The following is a 12548-nucleotide window of genomic DNA, read 5'->3' on the forward strand; positions in this document are numbered from 1 at the left end:
GTAAAGATCATAACGCCTTGTGTATTACATATTTGCAGCTCATGCACTATCACACAATTTTATAAGGGGGGCATACGAAGAACTACTACAAAATCTTAAGATATCTCAAAAGCAGATAGCATAATTGTAGTCTAGATTTAGAATTTCAGATGATCAAGTGACATTGCACGAAATACTTGCCAGTGGCATCATGGGTAGCAATCTTCAAGGTTTAACCATAATGTTCACTAAAATCCTAAATCATTATTTGCCAGTGGCATCATGGGTAGCAATCTTCAAGGATAAAAACATAAACCCAATATAACACATATTATCTGCCAGTGGCATCATGGATATTAATATTCTTTAAAATGAAACCTCAAATACAGACTAAATTAAATAGTAGATTCAGATAACTAGCTAACTATAACACAAAATGTCCAAAGCAATTAGATGGATGATCATCCGTATAGTGAAATTTAGAGTCACTTTAGTAGCCCATGACATTGATATCACTGTCGAAGGGACCAAGTAGAGCAATCACAGCTTCTATACTGAACCCCTTGCGATGGATGACTTTCGTGCCCTCAAACATGACTTTGGCTTCAAAGGAGGACATGTAGCATTTACTGGGAAGATTTTGCTGTTATGTAACCCATGCAGGGGAGTCCAAAATAGCATATTGAACCCATACAAGGAGAAAATGCACAAATTGAAGCATGTTGTGGATGTCAACTTTGTTTTCCAGTCTCACACTCTTGAGATGGTTCACAACACACCTAGAGGATCAATCTTCTGGTAGTAGTCGAAGCTGATTATGCTATCCTGGCCTTCACTGCGCTTGCCCTTTTGTGCAAAATGATGAATCAGAGGAAGCTCTTTGCAATGTTCAGCTAAATAGGCCATATAGTACATACAGGAACAAAGCAATGAAACAACATCAAGTTGTAATTACCTGGATATGCAATGTCTCCAGGCAGGGAAAGCACTTGAGTGAGCCCATCACCTTCTCCATGTCCTTGTTGCTTGAGAAACTCGCATCGATAGCCAGAATCTTCACACTATGGATCGGAGCTCATAATCCCTTGCCAACATTCTGCAATATACAATTAAAATACCTCACTTAGCTCAACTAACATAAAAGAAGAAGAAGAAGAGAAGTGAATTGAAATAAAGAAACTACCTCCTGAGCAGTAGGTTCATCGTGGCCGTGGAAGATATCCCAGAGCCCACCATGAGGTAGCCTAAAGCAGCCAATTTTGGCGCACAAATGATGGTGACCGATGCTCCCAGATGAACATCGCCGAGAAGACACTCCAAGCGCGTGGCGTCGTCCATGGTGAGCTCCTCGAGGCGCTTGTACTTCCACACCCTAAGTAGCATGAGGCAGTGGCAGCGGCAAGAGCTAAGGTAGATGCGGTGGGGACCCTGGACATGCATGAGCGTGATGTTGTGCAACACGTGCAATCAGAGAGCAAGATCTGGAGTGCGGCCTCAGAGAGGTGAGTTCTGGATAGGGAGAACTCCGTGAGGCGTGTGGCAGAGGTGGCAACGGCCCCAGTATCAGAGAAGCGGCACTCATAGAGGGCAGGGGAGGCAAGGAGCGGGTTGGCAAGTGCGCGGTGGCACCACTTAGGTGGGCAAATGAGGGAGCCTTCGCGGGTGCGGTGGTTACCCGGGGCATGGTCGCGGAACCAGGACTCTGTGATAGGGACGCGAGAGCAGATGGAGGTGCAGACAAGGCGAAACCACGCAACGGGGCACTGGTGGGAGGTGAGAGCGCGGGTCATGGCGTCGGCATGTGCCGCCCAAGGGGCCGTCGTGGCAGGGGCGCAGGTGAGGGTCACGGGTCTGTCCGTCAAGAAGTTAACGAAACAACTCGAGGCCTCGTATCATCATCTGACCAACTTAGGCACTATTTGTTTGCTGCTTCTGCTTCTAGCTTTTCTGGTACCAGAAGTCAGAAGCCCAAACAAATAGGATTGCTGAAAAGTAGCTTTTGAAGAAGTGAGAAGTATGCTTCTGTGGAAAATAAACAAGAAGAGAAGTTAGTTGAGAGTAGTTTTTATGAGAAGTTGAGTACTGAGAAATTAAAAATTTATTGTAAAAGCCAACATCTAAAATCTAAAAGCAACTTTTCAGAAAAATAAAAAACACAGCTTTCCAGAAAAGCCAAAAGCAAAAGCAGTAAACAAATAGGCCCTTAGTTCACTCATCGAAGCTTTCTCTGATTTTCATGTCGGCCAACTTAGTTTAAAGTTGGACAAGACATCAAACCGTACAAAAAAATATAGATAAGTTAATGGATAAGTCTAATGATAGTAATAACATTGTGAATTGATAATATATGCAAGGTTTTAAGTAGGTTCATGATAAAGCCAGAGAAAACTAGTGTCGGTTTTCATTACAGTGAAGATACTTGAAAAGTCATAGTGTAGTAATATATATTCTGATGTAGAAAATATTTATATGAAAATTGTAGTTTTTTATAAGATCTACAACTTTATAATTTACAATATTTTCCATTCAAAAGGTTTGTGCAACAAGGGTTAAAAGGAATACATATCCCATTGCAATACGTGGAGAAGCTTGCCAGCGTGGAAGAAGAGATCGGGAGGAAGAAGGGACAAGGAAGAAGAAAATCATTGACTCAAGGAACAAGGAAGCCATTGGCCGTTAGATCAGGATCGAATAAGCTAAGTGCTAGGAGCCGACAATACGCTTAAGTGTGTTATAGCCAGCCCCAAACAAAAACATCATCATTGGCTATGACCCCGAGATCCAATGACAAAAAAAATCAAGTTATGGGAGTCGACAAAACACTTGAGTGCACTATATCCAACCCCAAACAAAAGGGAGATACTATTTAACATGTGTATGTTTTTTCTTCATCGTTTTCAGTCGACGAATCATGATCGTCAGATGATGATATGAGGTCTTGAGTGGTTTCTTTAACCTCTCGACGGACAAATCTACGACCTCCATCTGCCGTCACACTAACCCACATCTATCACAAGCGATCATATTCTAAAAATTAATTCTCACAATTCACAAGCTAAGTTGTACTACGAAACCTCACAATCTATAATCTGGTGGGAAGGAGTTTCTCCATACAATCTAGATTATGACAATCCAAAACAAAAAACAAGCATGGCCTAAGCTGGAGGGAGGAGCAAGCAGACAAACTTAATACCTTACAAGGTTAAGTAGACTTTTTCCAAATAAAAATCTTAATTTTGTGTTCTTTTGAAAATAGAGTGGCATGCAGCTCAATGAGGGCACGTTCAGAGTTACTGGATGAGCTGGATCCTAAAATTCCTATAGCAATTTACCAAATTTTGGTCCTATTTGGTTTAGCCTCTGCTAGCTTTTGCTATAAAAAATAGAAAATTAAACCAAACAGTCCGCTTCTCGAAATGTTTTTTGAGAAACAAAAGTTGTTATTACTACTTAGAAGCCAAAAGCTGGTCTGAATTAGCTTTTGTAGCTTCAAAGTTGATAGCCCAGTCCTCTGAATTTGAATGTCCATCTTGTGCATGAATTCTGTGTGGTGTTAGTTGTTCTTAGATCAACGGTATTGTACTGACACAATTAATCATTGCATTGAGTCATTCACGTGTCTTGCATTCCTGTCTTGCATATTTGTCTTATTTGCGATTTATTACTTTGCTACCTTATGTATTCACAAATTAGTATCTTCATATCTCTTGTTATTTGGATTATCTGTCAAAGATATCGACATCTTGGTGTAGGCCTATTGTCCTCAGTGGAACAATACAATGGAATACTCTAGGGTGCAAGTGGTACCAGCCTACGACGGTCTCGTGCACCTGGGGTCTTTACATATTAGCCCTCGTAATCCATGAGCACGTCTCGTGCACTTGCCGTGATAGAGGAGGTGCCACCCCCGTTGAAGAAGGCTTCCCCTAATCCGAAATCCCCAATTGAATTGACTTGTTGCTTTATTGAAGCCTAAGATCTTCAAATGTATTTGAAAATCTTCAGGATGGAGGTGATTTTTTTGAAATCGAGGCATAACTTCTTGAATTGAGGTGAATTTTTCTTACTCGAGTCAAAAAAATTGAATCAAGTTCAAAATTTCGAGTTCAAGTTTTTCAGTGAACTCGGAGTGATTAATAGAATAGGGAAAGGGAGGAGGAGATGACCCTTCTTCCATGAAGAGGAACTGGACATGCTCGACACTTGTCCTAGCGCTCGCTCTCCCGTTAGAAGTCGTTTGGTGTCGCAGGTTGGACTGAGTGCTTTCATTTTTTATTTTTTATTTTTTTGAGAAAGGGTGACTTCTACTAGATCAAGTGTAGCGCACATATATTACAAAACAGGAACATGAGAAGAAGAAAAACACAAAGAAAAAAACATGGTCCTACCGCCAACATCCGGAGCTTTATCTCCGATCCACAGTCACCGAACATGTTCGAAAGAACCGGAGCCGAAATCCGTACCAACGAGAAGGTGCATTAAAGTCCATTATATTTTTAGCAGTCACCAAAAAGTAACATCCTGCAACTAAGATGCATTAAGAACAATGAACACTTTGGACAAACTTGTCGGCTAGAAAAAAAAAATCCAGCACCATCCAGCACGCCATTGGCTCAGAAGGGAGAAACAACACCTCCAACATGTACTCGTCGACCTAAACTTGAAGCTCATACCCATCACAGAGATGCAGCACAAACCAAAACTCACGAAGCCAAATCCAAAGAGCACCAGGCTGTCAGTGGATTTGATTCGGAACGAGCCAAACCTCAACAGAAGAATGCCACAGAAGACATCAAGGATGACATCGCCACTTTGCCGATCTCCCGAAAGGTCTTGGGCCGCCGCTGCCCTGTTGGGCTGTATGGGGAAACTAGGCCAGATGAAATTTGGTCTATGTTAAATTTAGAGTTTTTTTTATATTTTTTCGAGTTTAAATTTAAATAAATAGATTCCCGACGAAAAGATTTGTAAAAGTAGGCGCCCACCGCCCTCTCAGAGGGCTGCAACCCTCTCAGAGGGCGGGTACGGGTGCTAACCGCCCCCTGAGAGGGCGGTAGGCCTAACCGCCCCCTCAGAGGGCGGCAAGAGGGGCTAACTGCCCTCTCAGGGGGCGGTTAGCCCCTAGCCGCCGGTTAGGGGCTTTTTTCATGTAAAATTAATTTTTTTCCATTTTATCCTATAAAAATGTATTATTTTTTAATTGAAGGAAAAAAAAGAAGGGGTGTAAGAAAATTAAGAAATTAAATTTGGAGTAGGTTATGTAATAACGAGAGGAAAAAATCAGTAATTAGTAGTTGCAGCATTTTACGTGGGTATGGGGTGCGAACGAGGACAAACATAGTATTGAACACATGGTGAAAACATTACAATACACTGTAACCGCGACGACACGATGAGGAAACAAAGGTGGCATGTACGGTTTGCACTAAGACCTTATTAGTGCGCCGATCCTAATCATAACATGCCTTAGGGAAGGAAAGTATGTCGGGTTACATTAGGTACTCTCTACTGCGTGCATATAGGATATTTTCCCTTTCGGAGGGCATCGGGACCTGCCGCCTTAGCACGGCGGGCTCTCTCCCGCTTCCTTTCCCTCTCAGCCTCTCGAGCCTGAGCCACGGTACGGTCGTGCGCCGCCTTCCTCATGCGCTCTTCTTCCTCCCGCTTGAGACAAAGTTCCTCTTGCTGTTGCTCGTACTTCCGACGTGCGTACGCTTCCCTTCTCCACCTCATGTTCATGTCGACCCACAGCTTCTGTGAGTCATTTTGCTCATTGTCGAGCCACTGAATAAAATCACAGAGCGGTGGAGGGGACTAAACAAATGGAACAAGATGAGCGGTTAGTAAAAGAGGGTGCGTAATCGGAAGAGATGAGGCGGACATCTGTTACCGTACCGGTCGATAACCAGTTGTTGCATTGCGAGGCTTGTCATACTCGTAGTTGGCACACATGAAGAAGCGTAGTCCATAGGTGTATGAGATGTCCTGCGACTCGCGGAGCTTACAAAGGTCACCACAGAAGCACATTGGTGGTTCGAGACCTTCAGGTACAGTAGTCCCCCAATGTTTCTTTGGTGGGCTCGATGGAGCTGAGGAAGATATTGCACTTGAGATATTTGAGAAATGAGCAATGCTTCTCCGTAAGGAGGTTTGGCTACTTATAGTTGGGGGAGGCAGGAGCATTGGATTCGCTCTTAAAGAAAGGAATTAGGGCATGGGCGTAGCGGGCGGGAGGAGCATCGGAATCCATCTTGAAGAATAGGACAGTTTTGTCGTTGCCCATGGTCAGAGATTCCACGTTTATTGGTACCCGTGTTGTCATTTACTGATTTGAAAAAGCTGGGTAGTGTTATCACATCTTGTTTAAAGCCTGCGGCAGGAGACATGTGTTGTTAAGTCATGGTTAAAGTTTAGTGGTGTGGCCACTTGTTCATTGAACGTGTCTGAATATGAAATGCATTTACGAAATGGTAAGTCGACCATACAAAGTGAGCGTGTCTTAATACATATGAGCACATCACGAAGCGAATACGCATATGTTAGTTACAAAAATGTAAAATACTACTCATGCCTCCCTCATTGCCGTCGTCCGTGCGACCCATCGTGGTCCCGATACCGCTGGTTAACCCTCACGTGACCCCTGGAGTAGGTGAGGGGGTCAGGTGGGCCGACGTGTCTTCTAGGCCTAGTAGGGACCACCAGTGTCGAGGGCTCGTCATGCGTGGGCTGGGTCCGAAGCGGTGCACTGGAAACCTGGGACCGCTGAAGGACGTCGTAGTCAGGTGTGCCCCCGAAGAAGTCACGGACGATGTCGTATGCGGTGTCGGGGCCAAACTCATCCTCCTGACTAGGATAGGAGGACTGTGAAGGCTCGGCAGGCGTCCATGTGTACTGGCTGGAGGGGCCTGTGAACAAATAATCACGTTAGATACGAACAATATGGTATTGAAAGTAGTAGTAAAAAATGTATAATTGTACCTGCGTGGTACGACGGTGCAGCAGAAGAAGGCCACGCTAACGTGCCGTAGTACGTTGCGGGGGGGGGGGTAGGGTGTGGGGCCGCCGAAGACGGACCGGCCTCGTCACCGAAGTAATCTGAGCACAGTTGTAACTTATTTTGCTGAAAGTACTAGAAATTAGGAAGAAGGGTTCCCGGAGTACCTGACTGTGGACGTACAGGGCTCAATCTGCGAGGCTGCGTCGAGACTTGTGCAGACGGACCTAATGAATGTTTAATAATAATAAGTAAAGGATATTGATCAATAATTTTCAAAAGTATAATTCGTACCATGTTGCTCGGACCCTCCAAGACGTGATAGAAGGGGTCGTGTGGGTGCCGACACTGAAGAACGTCGGTGCACGTCTGACGGCTGAGACGACTCGGCGTGTGCACCACTCGTCCTGGGAGGCGGCCCTGCTACATCTGTGGTAGATCGGCAGGAGGTGAGTTTCAGGGCGCGCGTCGTCTTGTCGAAAACCCGTCTAATGAAGCTCGCAACATCCGACGCACTTAGGTGATGCCCTTGCCGGACGCGGTCCATGGCAGCAGCTGCATCCCTATTTACATCATAAATGATATCTGTCTGCGGATACGAACAATAGTGAACAATTAAAGTATACGGTTATGTTCATTCAATATGTAGTACGGACTTCAAAAAATGACTTACTGCTAAAGCGGCGTCCTCGTCCCAATGCACCGGGTATGTCTCCATTGTCGATGCGACGTGGCCCCGGACATCATCAGGGGTGTAGGTGACATGAGTCCGCGTACGAGGTACGTACCACCGTAGGTACTCCCTAAAGTTTCCCTCGGTGTGGGGACGCGCCTCATCAACGACGTCCTGTAGCGCTTTGGCCCATGTTGCCACGTAAGGGGCCAAGCGGTCCGCCCAGAGGTGGCCAGCTGGCTGGCCTTTCCGCGTGTACCTGCATTGCAACCATGGTAAATGTAAGGCAAACTGAAACGAAGGTTGCTCAAACTAAAATTTATCAAATGTACCTGTGGACGTGCAAGGGGACTGTACGGATGAGGACGAGCGGGAATGCCTGGTGACGGCCAAACTGCCGCATGACGCGCTGCGGTGAGTACTCTTCGATGTAGATGTCGAAGACAAGGGGTGCCTTGGTGAGCCAGTACTCCTCGTCACGGGTGCACAAGGGTGACAATCCCGACCCTGCACGTGTATGAACGGCCTGAACGTTGTATGGCTCCCATACCACATCGTTAGGACGTAGCCTGTCAAACTGGGTACGAAAATGCTCGTACGCGCTGCGAGGCTGCTCGTGGGCCCAGTGTGGCTGAGTGACAAACATCAATACAGATATTTAGAGAGTAACATAGTACGAACGAAACTGTTAATGTAAATTACGTACCCGTCGACGACACCACAGCGAGGCCATTGTCGGCGCGTCCTCTTCCATCTCGCCGTACCACTCCTCTGGGTACGGGGAGCGATCCACCACCGGCCTACCTATGGCGAAATGCTCGTACGACCATAGCTGAAGAAGAAGTGGACACCCGGCAAAAGTGGCTAGCGCCTCCTTCTTCATGCATGCGTCGCAGAGCGCCCGATACGTCGCAGCAAGAACAGCTGATGCCCAGCTGAACTACGGTACATCCTCTGCATGCGCGTCCGCTATCGACCGGGCGTACGGCACAAGGGTCCTCGTAACCAGGTGGCCTTGGCCACTAGTGAACATCACCCACCCAAACAACCAAAGGAGGTAGGCCTCCAAATGTCTCGAGACCGCGTATGCGTTGGCTTGTGGGTGGATGTACGTCGGCTGCATATATGACTGGTGTCAAAAATAATCATTACGACATAATTTGTTAGAAATCGATAGGTTGCATGTTACCATACCTGGAACTGTAGGATCCACTTCTTCGTTGGCCCTCGTGCATCGGCTAAGAACTCAGGCACGTACGGGGGTGCATCCGTCTTTCGCTCCACTGGCCCAAATCGCTGATGCATGTCGTTCATCCAGTCAGCCTGCATATCGATCATCCCAACCGCAGCTCCCGCGCAAGGAAGGCCTAAGAGGTAGGAGACGTCCTGCAGGGTCGGGGTCATCTCTCCGCACGGTAGGTGGAACGTATGTGTCTCCGGCCTCCAACGGTCGACCAGTGCTGCTATCAGCGACCGATCGAAGTAGAAACGACGGGCCGCAGCCTCGGGGTCCTCCGTCGTTCGGGCCTCGACCAACCGGCAAAGCGGTAGGAGTCCGGCCGCTCCCAACCTATAAGTATTGCAGTACATCAATAATATGTAACAACAGCAGCGAAATGATATGTAATACCATCAGCTTTTCTAAGTACCTGTGGGTCCAGCGCTCGTCTACCGTCAGCAGCTCTCCAGGGCCTCGTGGGCGAAACACTCCTAGGTCCGTCTGGTGCTCGACGGATAAGAAGCTGCGATGCTTCTTGTCCACGGCAGGGTCCAAAATCTCTGGGGTCGAAGGCTGAGCCATCTCTGCATTTGAAAGACATGTACATTAGTACATTGAGAAATAAATACAAGAACAACAAACTTCGAATGCAAATTAACCGTACGCGAAATTAACACATATTAATACAAAGTACAAAACTAGCTGACCTAGACAACAGGTGCATCACCGCCTGCACTTTTGGGACAATATTTGTAAGTGTGACCTACTTCATTGCACTGACTGCATCGCTGCATCCTAGGGCCAGCCTCGGATTCATCCATATCATTACGAATCCGCCGAGATTGTCTTCGGCCCGGTGCGTTCTTCATCTTTCCCAAATCAGGCACATATGTTCTTGAAGGCCCTGGGTTACTTGTAAAAGTGTCAACAATGTCGTAACCATACAGCTCCTGGTTCCAAGTGTTCAGTACTTGATCTTTCATGAAATATTGTGACACATATTGCCTTGGAAGCATATGGTGCTCCGCGTACGCAGCTATGACAAGTGTACAAGGTTTGTGGAGTAATTGTGGCTTCTGACAACTACATATGCATGTCCCACTCCTTAGCACACACTCTTGAACATGCCGCTCACGTCTACCCCCCTCCGACCCTTATCCTGACACAGGACATTGAACATGTGCTCTGCTGTGCCCTCTTGATTTGCGCGATGCATGTGGGCCTTCCTATTTGCTTTCTCCATGTACTCACATAGCATCCGGCCATAAAGCATACGATTGTCCTCCATTACAACCTTAGCAGCTGCAAACCGATCAATGAAGTACTTGCAGGTGCCATGCAAAATGCCTTCTACAATTCCAACTAGTGGTAGGGACCTCATTCCTCGCATGACCCAGTTATAAACCTCTGCAAGGTTTGTAGTCATTACTTCATACCTGGCACCACCACTGTCATATAGCAGAGCCCATTTTTCATTGGGCTCATTGCGTATCCACTGTGAAAAGCTCCTAATAGATGAGCCAGATCTCCGTACAATCTGCGGAGTATCGGTTGGGAGCCGACCGAGAGCTATTGGTTCCTCACGGTTAGGTGCGGCCTCCGCAGTTTGTTTAAGAGTCAGTTCATCAAGTCTTGCCCATAATGCATTGAACTTACGTTGTTGGTTCTGACTGCACAACTTCTTGAAGAGCTTCATTAACTCTTTGTTTTTAAACTGTCTGTAGAAGTTCGCACCCATATGGCGCATGCACAACCTGCTTTTGAGATCTGGCCACTGTACTGGTACACCCCGTCGCACGCTATCGTGTTGCATATCCAGCAAAGCCTGCAACAATCCTGCATGTCTTTCATGAATGAGACACACAGCTGGTCGGTCAAGAACAATTGCATGCTTCACCCGCTCTAGGAACCAATACCAGCTGTCCCCATTCTCACTCTCCACGAACGCAAACCCTAGTGGCAGCACTTGGTTGTTACCGTCGACCCCTATTGCAGACAATATCTGCTATTTGTACTTCCCAGTTAGGAATGTTCCATCTAGGCATACGATGGGTCGGCAATATCTAAATGCTTTGATAGTTGCACCGAATGCAAAGAAAGCACGTTGCAACACTCTTTTTCCGTTGTACTCCACATCAGTAGAGGGGTAATGCTTGATATCATAGTAGCTGCCTGGATTTCTTGCACAAATTGTTGCTAATTGACGAGGTAGATTGTGATACGAATCTTCATATGTACCGAACCTAATCTCAATAGCCTTTTGTTTCGCCCTCCATGCCTTCGCATAATTTATTGTGTACTGGAACATTTGCTCAATAGCACGGATTATTGATCGTGGCTCATACCTTAGGTTGTCCACAATCTCTCCGTACATAACATTTGCAATGAAAGCAGAAGACAGGTTCCGATGGGCGAACTCTATTTCCTCAATATGACAATTATGTTCCTTAACTATTGAGCATTGCCAGTAGTCTGCCCATTTCCCTCTAAATGCGTGCACCCGCCAAGGGCACTCAGGAACCAAGCACTTCACATCGTACTCTCTTTTACTTGATTTAACAACCTTGAATTGCCTACGAAGAGACAACGACCAGAATTTCACAGCATCAATAACTGCCTCTTTTGTAGGGTACATAGCACCCTGTGACACCTCATTCTCATGGTATGGCCACGGTGTCTGGTCAGCCTCGCTAACCACCAACTTCGAAAATTCTTGATCCCGCCACTCCGCAGGAACTGCAGCATTACCCTCCTCATCAGAAGAATCCCCATCGGCAAGGCCTTCCTCCAACTCTTCATCCTCCAAATCCATATCTTCAATGATGCTAGGGATGTGCTCCCCTTCATCAGCTACACCCATCGGCTCCAGGTCTGGAATATCACCAACCTCCTCTCTGGACCCTACATTAGCCGCCTCTGACTCATCTTCCACTGCCTCACTTGGTCCTGCTACTGCTTCTTCAGAGTTCACCTCATTTTGATCTTTCAGGTACGCCACAGCTAATAAAACAAGCGGCATGCCACGTTCACAGCATATATCTACATACTGCCTCCAAGTTGATGTGGCTTCGATGGGAACAAGCTCACCAAAGTATCCATGACTAGCACGGCTCAGAACACCTTTCAACTTCAGCTCATATTGCTGCGGATCCAGTTGGAAAAACCGCATGAGCCATTTGCACACCCCCACAATAGTCCTCTCATTAGCCTTACTAAGCCCCTTCATAACATGGCGAAATCTAGAGAGATCTACACCATTGGGACCGTACATAATTTCACCATCACCATAATATATCTGAAAAATTAATTTATCTCTCATTCCTGGAAACACCCGCAAACATAACACATGTTAAGACAACAAACTATATTTCTGATTATCGGATAAAATAGTTTTTAAATGCTACCCTAGGTTCGCAAATTATCATCTACTGTTGACTCATACGTCTGCATGTACAAGTAATATACTATAAACTATATACTACAAACAACATACTGAAAATAATATACTACAAATAATATACTACAGGTAACAAATTGAAAATAATGTACTAAAAATAATATTCTATATTCAACTATTATCGTGCAATTTTCTAACTAAATTTTACAATTTTCTAAACCCTAGATCTAACTATCTAAAATCTATGTCATATACTACTACTGCACTAATTAACAACAATAAAAAG

The 12548-nt window shown here is 45.8% G+C and overlaps 2 protein-coding genes and 1 long non-coding RNA gene across 3 annotated transcripts; all 3 read right to left on the reverse strand.

Moving 5' to 3' along the window:
• Positions 1–747: 747 nt before the first annotated feature.
• LOC133889452 (uncharacterized) lies at positions 748–1769 on the reverse strand. The gene is made up of 4 exons (XM_062329968.1): positions 1441–1769; positions 1163–1351; positions 935–1004; positions 748–825 (listed from the first exon to the last, which is right to left on the reverse strand). The coding sequence occupies exons 1-4, from the start codon at positions 1767–1769 to the stop codon at positions 748–750; spliced, it is 666 nt and encodes a 221-aa protein (XP_062185952.1).
• Positions 1770–8227: 6458 nt separating this feature from the next.
• Positions 8228–8917, reverse strand: LOC133888930 (uncharacterized). Its single transcript, XR_009903846.1, has 3 exons — positions 8841–8917; positions 8353–8763; positions 8228–8277 (listed from the first exon to the last, which is right to left on the reverse strand). It is a non-coding gene; the product is annotated as an uncharacterized LOC133888930 (long non-coding RNA).
• Positions 8918–8920: 3 nt separating this feature from the next.
• On the reverse strand, positions 8921–9703 carry LOC133888929 (uncharacterized). Its single transcript, XM_062329329.1, has 3 exons — positions 9573–9703; positions 9296–9449; positions 8921–9216 (listed from the first exon to the last, which is right to left on the reverse strand). The coding sequence occupies exons 1-3, from the start codon at positions 9587–9589 to the stop codon at positions 8965–8967; spliced, it is 423 nt and encodes a 140-aa protein (XP_062185313.1). The 5' UTR covers positions 9590–9703; the 3' UTR covers positions 8921–8964.
• Between the last annotated feature and the right edge of the window lie 2845 nt (positions 9704–12548).

This window comes from Phragmites australis, chromosome 13 (genome assembly GCF_958298935.1).
Source record: "Phragmites australis chromosome 13, lpPhrAust1.1, whole genome shotgun sequence".
NCBI lineage: Eukaryota > Viridiplantae > Streptophyta > Magnoliopsida > Poales > Poaceae > Phragmites > Phragmites australis.